A 17,982-nucleotide genomic window follows, 5' to 3' on the forward strand; every position below is an offset into this window, starting at 1 on the left:
GGGTAGATTGGTGAGTCCCACATCGATTAGAGAAGAAAAGGAGAAGGAAGATGGGTTGTGAGATCGAAGCATTCTTTATAAGTGTGTAGAAGCTTTTCTCCACCATTCACGTTTTAAATTTTTTTTTAGAAGAAGCCCGAAATAGAAAGCCTAAGAACAATATCGGTCAGTAGTGAGCTTAAGGTCGCTATAGTGATGACGATATATAATGGGCCATAGCGGACGATATATGCTAGCAGTGAGCTTAGGCTATTACAAATGGTATCAGAGTCTGACACCAAATTGTGTGTGAACAACTACGCTAAGCCCCAAAATAGGGTAAATTGTGAGATTCTAATTTAAAAGTGAAGATTTTTTTTTTTTTTTTTTTTTATATGCTTATAATTTTATAAATCCAATTAAGGTCCTTTTATTTATTTTTTTACTATTTTAACCATGTATTATTAATAGTTTAATTAATTATACTTCAAAATTTTTAGTAATGAAATTTAACTAATTAAAGAAAATACTTAAAAGGGTATGTCATATATTTGCTTCCATTTTCTATAAACAAAATAATAAAATAATAAAAAGTTATTTATTATATATTCCACTTAAAACTTTAAAGTTGAGTATTAATAATTTTTTATTAAAATAAATCAAAAGTAATTTAGTTTTTTCAAAATTAATAAAATATAGATTCTTTACTTGTTTGAAAATAATGTTCTTGACGTGTATTCATTTACTGGAGATCCGACATTTAAATCTTTACGTTTCAAATATTCATCGAATAAAGATTTTTTATATTATATATATATATAAAATAAGGTGTTTGGATGAAGCCTTAAAAATCCATGTAAGGAATAAAGTTGGGATAAGAATATAAATAGCAAAAGGAATTAAGAAATAAAGTAAGGATCTCTTTGCAATAAAATCTCACCTATATCTCAACCACTATATCTCATCATTACTATTTAACTAAATTATTAATTTTGTGGGTTAAATTACAAAATTTGGATTATATTGGTCGAAAAAATTGAATTTTAGTCCTTACGATTAAAAAAATTTAAAACGGTAATCTTTCAAATTTTAGGGATCAAATTTGTAATTTAGCTCAATTGGGTCGGCCCGTAAATTGAATCTTCCAAGCCAACCTCATAATGGGCTTCTATAAATTGGGTCGGCCCGTAAGATGGATCCAAGGTTTGTAACTTTTTTTAGGCATTTAGTGGTTGGGGCTTGCTTACTACGTGTTTTTATTACGTTGTAAGATTCTTCACTTGAGAAAACTATTCATTTTTGTCTCGTGCATTTAACGTTATAATACACGTAGCTACCTAGATGTCTCGAATGATTTACGAGAGTAAAGATCATCTTTATAGATCAATATGTTTCATTTCAATATAGTTTCTTCTCACTCACACGCTTCTTAAGAAATTTCTAATAGGTCGTCCAACAATAAATTGCTCTAATCATGCATAGGACGTTCCATGATTAAGTCATCGAACAGGAAAGTGCACTTTGTAGGTTGTTGGTGTTAAAATGTCATCGTTAGCCCAATAGGGTTAAGCCCAACCATTGTATGAGTAATTATATTTATGATTTAGGATTTTAGGAATAAAGGTAAGAAAATGATATAGGTATTTTAGAAAAAACGGGAGAAATTTTAGGAATAGATTGACTATCATCCCCTCCACTCTAGTTAGTTTATAATCCCAACAAATCACAAGCAATACAAAAGATAGTTTCTACGGACTGTCTTGTAAATCTCTTTTTTATTGGTCTTAATAAAGTGTGTGAGTGTTTCCCACAGAGACGATTGATCTTAATAAAGTGTACGAGTGTTTCCCACCGAGAGTTGTTGTAAATCTTTTCTCGATTGGTCTTAATAAAGTGTGCGAGTGTTTCCGACAGAGAGTTATGTTCAACAGTTGATATAGTCCGGGAGTGATTATCATATCTGACAAAGTATTGAACCAAAAAAAAAAAAAAAATTAACCCAACCCAACCTTATGGTTTAGGTTAGAGAATTTAAATTTTCGAGTAATTTAAACACTCTGAATAGCGTTTTTTTGGATATAGGACGAACAAGACTCGACAGTTACCGAAAAGTGGGCGTTAAAACAACAATGAATGACCTCTCCCACCTCCACCCTTAACAAAAGTGATTTGATTCAAAACTGGCAAAAAACAGTACAGAGGAAGAGGAAGAGGAAGGAGATGTGAGTTTTGTTGACATTTTCCTCAAACTGGTGAGAGTTATAAGTGCCCATCTCTGTCCTTTGCACTTCACCACTATTCTATTTTTTTCACCTTCAATTATTGCAATAATTTTTCACTATTATTGCTTCAAACTTCCTCCTCAACGTCGGTTATTGCTTGCCGAGTCGGTGGACTCGAGGGTATAATGTTAAAGAGAGCGTTGCAATAGTGGAAGAAGAACGAGTGTTGAGACATTCGGCGTAATGTTTCGATGCTCTTATATAAGATCTCACATCAGATGAAGAGGGGAATGAAATATTTCTTATAAAGGTGTAGAAACTTCTCCCAAACATGTAAGTTTTAAAACTGTGAGGCTGACGACGATATGTAACAGACCACAGTGGACAATATGTGCTAGCTGTGGGCTTGGGATGTTAGATCCCGCTCAACCCTTAACAAAACACTATAACCCTTAACAAAACACTATACTTTGTTATACTAGAGAAGGACTATCAGTGTCAAGTAATGTACTTAGTGTTGCAAGATCGATCGCACTCACACATCCACGAACAAAAATTAAACAAAGATTTACGTGGTTCAGAGAGCAAAAATTTCCTTGCATCCACGGGTAGTAACCAATCTCAATAATCAAAGTGTTTACAAAGTGTATATTTCACTCTCTGACTACAAAGTTTATCAACAAAGTTCTTCCAAATGCGGCTCAACAAATACAAAATTACACTGTAACTAACCCTTTATGTCATACATGAATTAGGATCATTCATGTATCAAAATGGAATATGAACTAAAAAGAGTTATGAACTAGAACATGCATAGAAGATGCATGAACCTATTCTTCATGACAACTTACAACACTAAGCATGAACATGAATCTCAGCTCAAAATGTAAGTTTAGAAGTAAACGAGTTAGTAGGACACGAAAAACCGATTCAACGTGGGAGTTAGAACATAAAATATCTTATACATATGATATCACCAAGAACATCACACTCGTTCCTAGTGTATATAGATTAGTTTTCACGTGATACTAGAAAGCCGAAAACGTAGAGATTCGGCAAAAGTAACATCCTTAAGATGCTGTTTGTTTGATGTTGGGGTCGGGTGTGTGTGTGTTAGGTAAGTGTCGAAGCAGCTAAGAAGAGCTCGAGGTTTTCTTCGCCACTATCATACATGTAACCAAAAAGTTAGGACAGAAATGGACGTTTGAATAGGGAATTAATTTGATGAGAAGGGTTACGTTTGGGGGCACTGATGGAACTCATTATTCATTATGTATATTTGACAAAGAAGATGAAAAGAAAAGTATGCATAGCACAAGTGGGGTGGAGAGAATGGAGCATATTACCATTTTTTGCTTCAAGACACTCTCATTTCCCCTTTTATAAAGCTGTGCCACCCCTTTACTTTACTACTCATCTTTCATTCACTGCCACATTTGTTTTTCACACCATTCTATCTCTATGTGTTCCAAGCTTTTGTATGCATCCTCCCACTTGGCTAGCCCCCCACCCGTCCCATCTTCGTCCCCATCTTAGGTGTTTTTTTTGTTCAACATGGTTCGGGTGAGAATTCGAACATTTCTAACTTTCATAATAGATGTATATATAATGTTGTCTTAATCAGTTGAGCTATGTTTAAATTGGAAAATTAATAAAACAGGGTATGTTTAAAGTAAATGTTTTTGGAGTAAGTATTGAACTAACCCTAATTTGTTCCAAGCTTTTGTATTCATACTCCCACTTGGCTATCTCCCCACCCGTCCCATCTTATGTGTTTTTTTTTTTTTTTTTGTTCAACATGGTTCGGGTGAGAACTCGAACATTTCTGACTTTCAGAATAATTGTATATATAATGTTATCTTAAGAAGTTGAGCTATGTTTAGATTGGAAAATTAATAAAAGATGTTATGTTTAAGGTAAATGCTTTTGGAGCAAGTATTGAATTAACCCTAATTTATTCCAAGCTTTTGTATTCATACTCCCACTTGGCTATTTCCCCACCCGTCCCATCTTCGTCCTCATCTTATGTGTTTTTTTTTGTTCAACATGGTTCCGGTGAGAATTCAAACATTTCTGACTTTCAAAATAAATGTATATATAATGTTATCTTAATGTGTTGAGCTATGTTTAAATTGGAAAATTAATAAAAGATGTTACGTTGTTTAAGGTAAGTATTGAATTAACCCTAATGTGTTCCAAGTTTTTGTATTCATTCTCCCACTTGACTAGCTCCCCACCCGTCCCATCCTCGTCCCCATTTTATGTGTTTGTTTTGTTCAACATGGTTCTGGTGAGAATTCGAACATTTCTAACTTTCAAAATAGATGTATATATAATGTTATCTTAATGAGTTGAGCTATGTTTAGATTGGAAAATTAATAAAAGATGTTATGTTTAACGTAAGTAAGTATTGAATTAACCTTAATTTGTTCCAAGTTTTTGTATGCATCCTCCCACTTAGCTAGCCCCATCTCCCACTCTTTCCCGTCTTATGTCTTTTTTTACGTTCGACATGATTAGGGTGAGAATTCGAACATTTCCGACTTTGAAAATAAATGTATATATAATGTTATCTTAATGAGTTAAGCTATGTTTAGATTGGAAAATTAATAAATATTAGAATGAACGAGTTAGTTTTTCTCCCGCATATGATTATATTAATCGAGATTTTCCTTTTATAAACATGTGGTGAGAAAAATAAATATAATATTTAATTATCGACTAAAAATTTAAGAAATTTGTAATATATAAATAGAGACGAGATTTAATAAACTTAAGTAATCACAAAATTATTTTTTATGTACAAAAAAAAAATCAAAATATTCTTTTAGTCAAAATAAATAAATATATATATATATATAAAAAGCATCACCTTTTCCCCTTCAAATTCGGTAAAGCATAAGTTTTGTTGTTCTTTTTTTATATATTTTAAAGATATTTTTTTTTTCAACCAAAAAAAAAAAATATACATTTTTATTATTTATTCTAAAATCTATGTATACTCCCTTCTTTTAATTTATAAAATAAATTAACACTGTTTTTTATTTTATTTTTTATTTTTTATTAACGGAAGATGTTTATTTGTTTACAAAATCTAATTTGTATACCTAATTGTCATCGGTCGATTTATGTCCGTTCAAAAAAATGTGTATCTAAAGATGGCGACTTTAGAAAGTTCCCGAAAAATGATATTACAAGAATTTGCGAGTTCATTAATTAAAGATAAATAAATAAAGTAAAGAAAAAAAAAAGAAAAAGAAAGAAGAGGAAGTTAAAGTTGATTTTGTGTTGGAAGATTTTTTTTTTTTTTTTCCTCATTTGTTAAATGTTGAATATTACAAATTTTTTGTGGACAGAAATAACAGAATAAAATCATTTCCCCATTTTACTAATTTTGACTCTTCCTTTACAATAATAATAATAATAATAAATAAATAAATAAATAAAGTTTGACATTTAAATAAAACTCACACCACAGGTTGCATTTTAGTGCTTTTATAATAATTCTAATTACAATTTATTCCTTATATTTTTAAAATTATTAATAGAATTTACCGAACATAATATCATTAGTAAAAATTGATAGGCGTCATCGAGAGAGCTTTACTCGTAAACACGAAACTATACTTGCTTATGTCCGACATCCTAATTTAATTTAATTAATTTCTTTGAAAAAACATGTGTTTTTTTTTTGTCTAAGACGGACTCGAATTCCGAATACTTTCTTTCTCTATATAAATGTCTTCTTCTTTCTCTCAATTTTTGCCTCCAAAAAATCTCTCCCTCTCTCTCTCTCTTCCATTCTCTCTCTAGAAATTCCAATTCCATTTATTATTTTTTTAATTATTTATTTTCAACGTTAAAAAATGGCTATGGCACTCTCTTCAAGTTCAGCCTCACCCCACTTGGGCTTTGGTTTGGGCTTTCCTACTAGGCCCATTAGGAAAAAGCCCAATCTGAGAAACGAGGTGATTTCCTGCGCACTAAACTCCCCGTCTGTGTTCCATTACCCGAAACAGCCCAGTAAACGGCCGAGAATCACGGAAGACGACGCTTCCAAATGTCGTCATCATCCTCCCCGCTGGAATTTACTGCAAAAAGGAGCTTCCATGGCTTTTGACATCCTCGAACAAGCCTTGCTGAATTACGACAACCTTAATCTTCCTAAAAACTTTGACCCACATGTCCAAATCGCTGGGAACTACGCTCCGGTACCGGAACAATCGGTTTCTCACTCTCTTCCGGTCACTGGCGCCATCCCTGATTGCATCAATGGCGTCTATCTCCGAAACGGCGCAAACCCATTATTCGAACCGCTCGGAGGTCATCACTTGTTTGACGGTGACGGTATGATTCACGCTGTCACAATCGGCGGCGGATGTGCCAGCTATGCCTGCAGGTTCACTGAAACAGAGAGGCTTGTTCAAGAAAGGTCCATTGGCCGGCCGGTTTTTCCCAAGACCATTGGTGAGCTCCATGGACATTCCGGCATTGCTCGTCTTCTTCTCTTCTACGCTCGAGGACTGTTTGGGTTAATTGACCACCGTCACGGCACCGGAGTCGCTAACGCCGGCTTGGTCTACTTCAATGGTCGTCTTTTGGCTATGTCAGAAGAAGACCTTCCGTATCACGTTCGTATCACCCCCTCCGGCGATCTGGTCACTGCCGGGCGGTATAATTTCGAGGGTCAGCTCGATTCTCCGATGGTCGCTCACCCCAAAATCGACCCGGATTCCGGTGAGCTCTTTGCCCTCAGCTACAATTTTACTCACAAGCCGTATTTAACTCACTTCCGATTCTCACCGGATGGGAAAATGTCGCCTAAAATCGAAATTCCGGTGGAAATTCCGACAATGATGCACGATTTCGCCATAACAGAGAATTTTGTCGTGATCCCAGATCAACAAATCGTTTTCAATCTTCGGAAAATGATCAACGGCGGATCTCCGGTAATGTACGACGAGAAAAAGACGCCCCGATTTGGGTTCTTACCGAAAAACGCAACGGATTCATCAAATCTCATATGGGTTGATTCGCCGGCTGATACGTTCTGTTTTCATCTGTGGAATGCGTGGGAAGAAACAGAGTCAAACGAGGTCGTTGTAATCGGGTCCTGCATGACCCCACCGGATTCCATTTTCAACGGACAAGACGAGGATTTGAAGGCGATTCTAACGGAAATCCGGTTCAATTTGGTTACCGGAGATTCAGCTCGCCGGCCGATCGTTTCGAAATCAGAGGAGGTGAACCTGGAAGTCGGAATGGTGAACCAGAGCCTTGTCGGGAGGAAAACCCGGTACGCTTATTTGGCTATTACAGAGCCATGGCCGAAGGCGTGTGGGTTCGCGAAAGTGGATCTCTGGTCGGGAGAGATAAAGAAGTACATTTACGGCGATCAACTGTACGGCGGAGAGCCATACTTTTTGGGGAGAGATGTATATTCCGATTGTGAAAGAGAGGACGATGGGTTCATAATGGTGTTCGTGCACGACGAGAAGAAATGGAGATCGGAGCTTCAGATTGTGAATGCCATTGATTTGAAGCTCGAAGCTTCCGTGGAGCTGCCAACCAGAGTACCCTATGGTTTTCATGGCACGTTTGTTCATGCTAGCCACTTACCAGATCAGGCTTAGCACAAATTATTGAACAACCATCCGCTCATAGTAACTGTTGGATGTAGATTCAAATTTTGGTAGGATCGATTTGTTTATTTGTTAAGTCGATATTGAAAATAAATCATTTAAAAATAGTATTAGAATGTTGATATAGTCGTCTAAGCTAGTAGTTAGTCTTGTATTTCGATGATTACTTAGTTGTTAGTGTTTTCTTGTTGGGTAAGTGTTAAATGTATACTCGACCTTGAAGGAAATAACGTAATCTGGGTTTTACAAAAACACCCGTACAATTAACAATTAAGCTATAAACAGCCTAATCTCACCACTAGCAAATATTGTCTTATTTGTACTTCTCTCAGGGTAATCCACAGCTAGTCGACATTGTCCTCTTTGTACTTCTCTTCAAAGTAATCCACAGCTAGCAGATATTGTCTTCTTTATACTTGTACTCAAGATATAACTTAGAGCTAGCAGATTTTGTCCTCTTTGTATTTTTCCTCGAGGATTTTACCACACGTCTATGAGAGGTTTTTACACCCTTGAATGTTTGGTTTTTTCTAGATCCTTATGAAGAATGTTTTGTTCTACTCTACAACCAACGTGGATCAAATTTGTTTCGGTTGGAGTGGCAGGTGTAAACATTCATTAAACTAGCTAAAAGAGTCAAACAGCAAGGTGATATGGTCGTGTTTGGCTCCGACAGCCGCCACAAACTTGGTGCAACGACGTGTTCCCCAAGTAACAAGAACTTTTCCAAGTAAAAAGCCAACCATTGAAGATTTGCTCATACAAACAAATGTGTCGCAATAGTTTCATAAATGGCTTAGCTGATGAGATTTTATGACACTGTCTCTTTGGTCGTCATCCAGGCCTTGGAGAGCCACAAACTGTTGCATAACTTGGACGCTGACTCACTCTGCCTATGGCTGCTTAGAACTAATTATTGGCAAAGCTGTTCAACGGCAGTCACAATCTGTGGTGGCTGAACCACAGTCCAATCTTCCATGGTCGATGCATAAGGGGTTGGCTCGGTTTCAACGGTTTAAACGACCTGATGTCGATTAGTTCAGGATCGTAACCTTTGTTAACTAGAGTTTTAGCTGCCTGCATCACATGATCATCATCTGGGAATATGTCCATATCGGATGTGCTCCCCAGCTCTAACCATCTTCGTTCCCTCCGGAGAACCCATGACACGAACACGTCGGTGTCGGTCACGATCCATTTCTTCCTCCAAACCTTCTCGTAATGCTTCAAAAAGCAAGAGTTCATACCTGAGAAGAATAATAAAGCAACTTATAGATCTCAAAATCTACCTCTTTTTGGGGCTTAGCGTCCTCGTTGACACACTGTCCGGTGTCCACCCTCCTTGCTGACATACTGTCCCCCTTTTAGGGCTTATCGTCCTTGCTGGCATATCGTCCAGTGTCTGCCTCCCTTTCAGGGCTCAGTGTCCTCGCTGGCACACCGCCTAGTGTCTGGACCTAATACCATTTGTATCAATCCAAGCCCACCGTTAGCCGATATTGTCCTTTTTGGGTTTTTCATTTCGAGCCTCCCCTCAAAGTTTTAAAACACGTTTGCTAGGGAGGGATTTTCACACCCTTATAAAGAATGTTTCGTTCTCCTTTCTAACCGATGTGGGTTCTCATACAAACTATGTAATTCTATGGCTTGTAGCCATCTCTAAGGCACTTAGCCACCGGACTCAAGGACATTCTCTATGGCACCATTAGTCCCAATGAATCAGCTTATGTGGCTTACCATCAAAAGGGCTTATACAAGACAACGCTGTCAACCCTTTTATCTTCGTTGCCACTGCTAATGTCCTCAATAACTTGGTCATCAAAGGTATTCAAAATAGTTTTCTTGAGCCGAATGAAATCAAACTCAAACAAGACAACATCTATTAGTTGTTGGCATAAACAGTTACAAATGGTATCAGAGCCAGACACCGGACAGTGTGCCAACGAAGACGAAGCCCTGAATTGTGAGATCCTACTTCGATTGGAGAAAGAAACGAATATCAGCAAGGACACTTAATCTCAAAGAGGGTGGATAAACATTCTCTACAATGGTGTGAAAACCTCTCCTTATCAAACGTGTTTGAAATTCTTTGAGAGAAAAGTCAGTCGCTACAAGCTCAAACATAGGTCGAATTTGTCCATAATATAACTCCAAAATATTTAAAATTTCTCAAAATCAATTCAATCCGTTAATATAATTTTGAGTTTTATATCTAATAAATTTAGATAGACTTCAAAATATGATTTGATAAATTTTACTTCTGCGTACCCAACACGTGTCCACAGATGGTTTACATTAATGGGTGAGATTTGTTAAATTACCGAATTGCCTCTGTGAGACGTGGAGGGTTTTGATTGGAAAGTGAAAAGTATTTAAAATCTGGATTTAGCCGATTAATTTGGTAGCCTTTCGCCTAACTTTTTTTTAATTTTTCTTTATTAGTAGGGTTGGTTTATAATGATTTAATTTAGTTTTATAACCATTTAATAATGTCCTTTATTATTAAAAAGTTATAAAATTATTTTACGATTATTGTATGGTCGAAAAACATAATAGGAACGGATAGTTACAATTTTAAACATACAGATAAAATTGTTACAAAATTGAAACTACGGAAATTAAATTATAACTTTATAAATGTTTAGGGACTAAAAATAATTTGTAATTATTTATGTTGATGGTTTGAAAAAATGGGCCTTAATTAATTCAGTAGGGTAGGTGAGCGTGATGCACAATAGTCAATAAAAAAATTTCGGTTGAATTAAATAAACCATATGGTATTGACTTTATAAGATTTATGTTTTTTTATTAAAAATAATGGATTAATTAATAAAATTGGGCACAACCAAAATTCCAAATTCAATGGATGAAATTTTAAAATGAGGTGGCAATTGGATTATCTACGTGTCAACAAATAAGAGGTGGGAAATGTCGGGGAATTGTGGGCCCTTTTTCCAGCCCACAAATGAGTTGGAAGAACCACACGCCGAACCCACTGGCATGGGTTTGGTTTCACTTCCACGTGATCACTTATTTTTTGCACGTGGAAGAAAAATTCATTAAAAAAGAAAAACAAATAAAACAAAACAATGGGTTTTTATTTATTATTATTATCTTAGGATATTAGTTTATGAACATTTAACCTTTTATTATTTTTTTCTTTTTTCCATTTTGAGTTTTATATTCTAATCACAAAAATAAATATTTATTTAAGATATATATATATATTGGTACATGATTTTGTTATAGTCGCGTTGAAAAAAAAAAAGAATTTTAAAAAGGATTGGATTGTAGGATTCATCTCAATCTAATTTAGGGAGAGAATCGTCAAGAAGTAGTTACTTCAAAACATTTATAAATTTCAGTCCTTAGAGTAACCCATGTTTTGTTTTGATAGTATGGTTAGACGTTTATGCAATCCATGTGGTCCAAACCTCAACCCCAGTCTTTGTAAGTCGATGGCTCCACCTGTTTTCTCCTTCTAGGACATGCTATCGGGTTGACCTCTCAAGGTGAATTTTATGGCCAAAAAAAAAGAAAAAAAGGCATGTTGATAGAGCTAGATAGAGAGGCGAGACTAGTTCTTAGGTCAAAGAGACCTAGCCTGTAAGCTAACCTTCTTAAAAACCTATTACTTAATAAGAATTTAATAAGAATTTGTTACGCATAATATGTGGGGTATGGAAGACTCAATTTAGCTGTGAACTATACTAAGCAAGTGAAGCTCCAACTTATACAAGCGGCCTTGACCTAGCTTACTAAGCGTTGGTTCGAGACCAGCCAGTAACCTCGAGGGAAGTAGGGAAGAAAAAACATCGAGAAAAAAAGTCTACTCGAACTATCTTTGCTACGAAGATTACTCCATGTGATCTCAGTTAGTTTGACTGCGTTTCACGTCTCACCATTCTCTTGTTTCACTAAATAAGGAAAGTAAAGCAAGAAAGGGATATAGAATATGAAGTGTACGGGTAGGTAAAGTAGGAATTTGGAGGAGTTGGGGGCAGGGATGAGGATGAGGAATATAATTCTCGTTCGTGACCCCGCACATCTAACTGAGAAACATCTCTCTCCACTCCCTTCCCAATTTCACTAGATTTCTCATTCCATCGATATTATCTTTTATTTAATATTATTTGATATAATTGAGCTTAAAATAAAACATACAATAATATAAATATTAAAATGAAAATAATAATAAGAACAATTAAATGGTTGGAAATTAGAATTGTCCACCAAAAGATAAGACGGTTGGCTTTAGCTATCATTGTCAAATACGACTCCACTTTCCACCCTCTTTTTTTTTTATAATATACTTTTCAAACTTAGCGTAATAATTTATTTTAGGTAACACGTTTTTAAATTTTGATTAAGAGGTTAATTTCGGAATATTGAATAGTCATAGTAAAAAATATTCATTTAGTCAAAAGTATCGAGTAACAGCTTACAGTTTTAAAGCATGTCGGTTATAAGAAATGTTTTGTTCCTATTTCCAACTAATGTAAGATCTCAAGGTATAACTTCAGACATGTTTGAGCAAACGATTTCAAAACTGTTAAAAAATAAAATGAAAATTTTTGTTGAAATACGAGGAGACAAGGACGTAGATGGGAATAGAAAGAGCCTCGATATCCTTGTCTCGTCCCATAAACATCTATATGTTTTGTTTGATGATTAAGAGTGATAACGAACTTGATCATAATGATGTCACTAAAAGAAAAAGACTAATTTACCCTTTTAAGTGACAAACTCAAATTCGAATATGATCACGATATTTAAATTAAAAATAAGCCGACAGTGACGGTGGGGTGAAAATATAATGCGTATTAATTAAAATTAAAAATAAAAAAATCACGTGATTCATAAAAGAAAATAAAAAAATAAAACTTGACTTTTATAAGTCTACCAACCACTAAAAAATGGAGAGAGGAGAGAGAAAATGTTGCCGACTTAAAGCACGTGATTAAAATGGCAGAAAAATTAAAATAAAGAGAAATTTGGAGCTTCCAATCAATAACGGCGGATTGTTTTGGTCCTTAGGTTGGCGTCCATGTCGTAAGCATTTCAAACGTGCGTAATTCTGCTTTTTCTTCTACACGCATACATATAAATAAACATTCATTCTTTGCCGGATTCTTCCATTTCTGTGTGCAAAATCTCATCTTTTTCTCCGATTCGAATTACCCACCGGCGAAATCTGATTCTTTTTCATCTGGGTCTCTCTGTTTCTCTCAATTCTTCTCCGATTGCTCTGTTTTAATGGCGGTTCTTCCCATTTCCATGGAGCAAAGCTGCAACTTGGAGCTTCGTCTCTCTCCTTCTACGTCTTTCTCCGATCAAGATTCCGGCGACCACCGCCACCACCAGCCTCGTCTCCACCAATTCTTGTAAGTTTCTGTTTCTTATCATCTCTGTTTCTCTTTGAATGTTTGTATGTCTGTGAAAGTGTATTGATTTTGGGTTGTTCTTTATGGCAGGGATGATGAATCGAGCAAAAATTCTCAGCAGCAGATGACCATTTTCTACAATGGGAGAGTTTGTGTTGGGGATTTTACAGAGGATCAGGCTAGAGCTATAATAATGCTTGCAACAAGACATGTAGAGGAGCGATCGGTTAATCGTCGCCGGAAATTGGAACGGTCGATGTCGCCCGAGCGGTGTAATGGTGAAGGTGGTTCTGGTTCTGGGCTGTCCATGAAGAGATCTTTGCAGAGGTTTTTGCAGAAAAGGAAGAATCGGGTTCAATCTGCTTCACCTTACAATCATTAGCCTTCCATTGCTCCACTTTCTTTCTTTCTTTTTATTGGTTTTTTTTCCCTTCAGATGATTGAATATGTAACGATGTTTAGAGATGTAATTTGTAGAGAACTTACTTTTTTGGAGTTTCTTTAATGAAAAATTGGAAAAAAAAAATCATTTTTTGATATCTGGGTTGTTTAGATCTGCCTCCAAACTCAAGATCTAGAACTTGTATGATGTGTATGATGCGTAGTAGTACTATAAATTCTATGTGGGAATATTAGATCTTGAGAATCGGTGAAGCTTTTGTAATATAGTGTGAAAACCTCTCCCTAGCCAACGAGGAGACTGAATTCAAAGGGGAGTGGACACGTTGGACCTCGAATGGGGGTGGATTGTGAGATCCCACATTGGTCCAGACACCGGGCAATGTGTCAACGAGGAAACTGAGCCCCAAAGGGGAGTAGACATAAGGCAGTATGCTAGAAAGGACGTTGGGCTCCGAAGAGAGGTGGATTGTGAGATCCCACATCAATTGGAGAGAAGAACGAAACATTCTTTACAAGGGTATGGAAACCTCTCTCTAGCAGACACGTTTTAAAAACCTTGAGGGGAAGCCCGAAAGGGAATCCCGAAGAGGACAATATCTGCTAGCAGTGGGCTTTGACGGTTATAAATGGTACTAGAGCTAGACACCTAGTGGTGTGCAGTTTCAAAGGGGGGTGGACACGCTGGCCTCGAAGGGGGTGATTGTGAGATCCCACATCGATTGGGGAGAAGAACGAAACATTCTTTATAAGGGTGTGGAAACCTCTCCATAGCAGACACGTTTTAAAAACCTTGAGGGGAAACTTGAAAGGAAAAGCTCAAATAAGACAATATCTGCTAGCCGTAGACATGGACGGTTACACATAGCCTCTACATAATCAAGTTATAGAATGGTTCAAGTACGGGGAAACTCACATATAAAATACCGATATTCTATTGAACAGATCCAAAAAGTTCGATACGATCTCGAAACAAGAGAGGAGAATATTGATAACAAAATTGGAAGGTAGGTGATGTTTATGATCCTAAGCAATTAAGCCATGTTAAGATAGCATCTGCACCTTTTTGCCAAGAACAATCCAACATCATGTCATGAGCAACTCCTTGTATACAGATTGGTGTCACACTGTAAAACCTGCCTGTTTCATTCAATCCTTCAGCATCCTACACAAGAACAAACAGCAGTGTTCATCCATTACAAAAGGAGCTCAAGTTTAAACAAATTGTTGCAGAACAATTTTGATTCCAGTTCTTAAAAATAAATGAATACCACAATGAAATCATCACTTGCACCAAGCACTAGTACTTCCATGCAAGATTTGGGCAGTGATGGTACTGGAAGGGATGCGTTCAGCTTCCTTAGATCAAATAATGGCATCCTTGAGCTTTCTTTCATCAACTCTTGATATCTGAAAAGGAAGTTTAGAGATTTTGAAGCAGATTATAGACTAACATTTAAACATGGAATGCAAATACTTCGCCGTGCGTTCTAACTCGAGTAACAGCCCAAGCCCATCACTACCAGATATTGTCATTTTTTAGCTTTCCCTCAAGGTTTATAAAACGCGTCTGCTAGGGAGAAGTTTCCACATGTTTATAAAGAATGATTCGTTCTTTTCTCCAACCGATGTGGAATCTCACAAATGTTACATCACTCTTCTTACGATAATTCCATAACTTTTCTTATCCAACTTAGCTATCAAATTTCCAATGCATTTATGGACTGGAAACCGAACAATGATCACAACAACTAAATTAACTTGAGGTATTTCAAACTATACGAACCGTGAAACAAGACGATCCTCCATTGTTGCAGAGAAAAATGTCTCCTTGCAAAGAGGAAGAGATGTTTGAAAAGCCTTTGCTGCCAAACTGAGTGTCACCTACTCAAAGTGAAACAAGATAGTCATGAATCGCTAAAATACGTGGGAGCATTCAAGGTTTAGTAAAAGTATGTCATGTTCGTTTGTAATAGCCCAAGCCCACCGCTAGCAGATATTGTCCACTTTGACCCGTTGTGTATCACTGTCAGCCTCACGATTTTAAAACGCATCTACCAGGGAGAGATTTCCACACCCTTATAAGGAATGCTTCGTTCCCCTCTCCAACCAATATGGGATCTCACATCGCTAATGCTTTAAGTGGAATGCCTATATCGAACAGATTTGAGGTGGAGAAATAGAAGGCACTACCAAAGGCATGTTTGTACTTATGACATACCCAATGAACCAAGAACAGTCAATAGACTCATAAAAAAGGATGCAGAAGCTACCCAGCACTAATTATTATGTCTCAAATTCATGAGGAAGTACCTTAAAAGCAGCAATGGGTTTGGTAAAGAGATAGCGCTTTACGAGTCCACTGGAGAAGAGAAGAAAATACCGAGTTAGGTCGATTATGTTCATGAAGAAATGATTTTGAACTGAGCAGTATGGATGTACCTGTTGCCGGAAGGAGGTACAGAACAGGCAAGAACAGCTCCAGTAAGCCTTGGGAACAATCTTTCTGTATCTAGATCATGCATTATGTATGAAATCATATATGTATAAAATAATTGAGCCTTGACAATTGCAAGTTGTAATGGATTCTTAGTATAAGATATGAAATTAACATAAGAAATTATAACAACTCAATCCCACCGCTAACACAATCCCACCGCTAACAGATATTGTCTTCTTTGTGCTTTCCCTCCCGAGCTTCCCCTCAAGGTTTTTAAAACGCGTTTGTTAGAGAGAGGTTTCCACACCTTATAAAGAATGTTTTGTTATCCTTCTCCAACCGATGTGGGATCTCACAATTCACCCCCCCCCCCCCCCCCCCTTTGAGATGCTGACACTCGTTCCCCTCTCCAATCGATGTGAGATCTCACAATCCACCCTCTTTCGGAGCCCAACACTCTTGTTGGCACACCACTAGCAGATATTGTCCCCTTTGGGGTTTCCCTTACGAGCATCCCCTCAAGGTTTCTAGGTAGAGAGGTTTCTACACCCTTATAAAGAATGATTCATTCCCCTTTCCAATCGATGAGGGATCTCACAAAAATATTTGACCTCGTTACATAAGACCATATAATCTAAACTGGTAGATAGATAAAATCTCCACATTTTACTAAACCAATTCAATTACGAACTAGAACTTGCTTCACTTTTATCAAGAAAAGATTGATGAAAACGAGCTACCTGAAAAACCATCATATTTGCTGTTTGCTATGTAATATTGTACAATAAGACCTCCAAATGAGTGCCCAAGCAACACTGGTGGTATACTAAAACTTGTATGAATGAAGTCAGCAATATCACTCGCATGTGTCTACTACAAAATTTGGAATGAGGAAGAAATAAGAACACCACCAATACATCCAAAAAACAGAGAAGCTTTCAGGTAGATAGATAGCTAAATTACCTGGAGAGTACCAGCCACCGATGCAGATGGTGCATCACTTTCACCCTGATTGGATGTAAACAGTTTAGCAGTCTTTTTATAGCTCACAACAGCAATTTTATACACATTAAGATGCAATTTATACATAGAATCAACAATTAGGCATGAACTGAGATAGCCATCCAAATCCCAATTCTTAGGAATGCTAATCAAATCCCTAAATATCTCAAAATTCTAGCATTTTAGCAAAAGGAATGGAATCGAGGGACACCCACCTGACCCAACAAGCTGATGGCATAGCAATCGAACCCAGAAGCGGAAAAGAATGGCAGCCAGTGTTCTGCCCAAGACCAAGCCGCGTGGTAGCTTCCATGGACAAAGAGCAGAGGTGGGCGTTCCACATTTGCAGCCATTGATTCGGCCGATTTCGCGGAACCCTTTTGCACAATCACCTCCATTTGAAGACCAGAGGGGAGTTCATGGAAAATGCGGTTCTGTTGGTCCTTCAGCTTGAAGGGTACTCGCATTTTATGGGGTTTAAGGAGCTGGGCATTTGGCCTGAAGGTGGGTTTTGGAGTAGGGAGGAGGGAGATGGGATGGATAGAGGCAAGAACAGCCATGAATTCCAAAATTTTCTTCCTTCAGGTCATTTACAGTTCAACCTTCGCCTTTGCCTTTCGCAATTGCAATTTCGATCTTGAAATAAAAGAGATTTTTTTTTTGGGAGATAATGATAAATTGTGCATTTCGAAACTAATAATTCTTTACACTAGTAAGTTAAGTCTATTGAAATAATAATAATTAAATTAAATTAATTCTTTTAGATTTTTTAAAATTAATGGGTTATTTTCTATGTCAAAATTATTCTTTAAGTCTCTCGTTAAAAATAAAATAAAATTATGTATCTAATTATTTAATTGGGATCTTTTCCAAATAAATTCAAGAATTTATTGACACAATATCTATGTGAATAG

At 36.6% G+C, this 17,982-nt stretch overlaps 3 protein-coding genes across 5 annotated transcripts; 2 read left to right on the top strand and 1 right to left on the bottom strand.

Moving 5' to 3' along the window:
• The first annotated feature begins 5,911 nt into the window (after window positions 1–5,911).
• Window positions 5,912–8,214, top strand: LOC111783358 (9-cis-epoxycarotenoid dioxygenase NCED2, chloroplastic). Of its 2 annotated transcripts, XM_087120382.1 has the most exons (2): window positions 5,912–6,938; window positions 7,101–8,214. In XM_087120382.1, exons 1-2 carry the CDS (start codon window positions 6,068–6,070, stop codon window positions 7,832–7,834), a joined length of 1,605 nt encoding a protein of 534 aa, XP_086976508.1. In that variant the 5' UTR covers window positions 5,912–6,067; the 3' UTR covers window positions 7,835–8,214. The 2 variants fall into 2 exon arrangements, with proteins under 2 accessions (XP_086976508.1, XP_023520051.1); XM_023664283.2 differs by having other exon boundaries at window positions 5,914–8,212.
• A 4,750-nt stretch (window positions 8,215–12,964) lies between these two features.
• Window positions 12,965–13,770, top strand: LOC111783479 (protein TIFY 5A). The gene is made up of 2 exons (XM_023664410.2): window positions 12,965–13,227; window positions 13,318–13,770. Exons 1-2 carry the CDS (start codon window positions 13,100–13,102, stop codon window positions 13,607–13,609), a joined length of 420 nt encoding a protein of 139 aa, XP_023520178.1. The 5' UTR covers window positions 12,965–13,099; the 3' UTR covers window positions 13,610–13,770.
• A 773-nt stretch (window positions 13,771–14,543) lies between these two features.
• LOC111782676 (alpha/beta-Hydrolases superfamily protein) lies at window positions 14,544–17,723 on the bottom strand. Of its 2 annotated transcripts, none has more exons than XM_023663473.2 (8): window positions 17,284–17,723; window positions 17,030–17,074; window positions 16,807–16,936; window positions 16,069–16,132; window positions 15,940–15,988; window positions 15,413–15,510; window positions 14,898–15,036; window positions 14,544–14,791 (listed from the first exon to the last, which is right to left on the bottom strand). In XM_023663473.2, exons 1-8 carry the CDS (start codon window positions 17,626–17,628, stop codon window positions 14,645–14,647), a joined length of 1,017 nt encoding a protein of 338 aa, XP_023519241.1. In that variant the 5' UTR covers window positions 17,629–17,723; the 3' UTR covers window positions 14,544–14,644. The 2 variants fall into 2 exon arrangements, with proteins under 2 accessions (XP_023519241.1, XP_023519240.1); XM_023663472.2 differs by having other exon boundaries at window positions 16,069–16,138; window positions 17,284–17,721.
• Window positions 17,724–17,982: the final 259 nt, after the last annotated feature.

Source organism: Cucurbita pepo, chromosome 20 (assembly GCF_057944985.1).
Source record: "Cucurbita pepo subsp. pepo isolate OVF chromosome 20, ASM5794498v1, whole genome shotgun sequence".
NCBI lineage: Eukaryota > Viridiplantae > Streptophyta > Magnoliopsida > Cucurbitales > Cucurbitaceae > Cucurbita > Cucurbita pepo.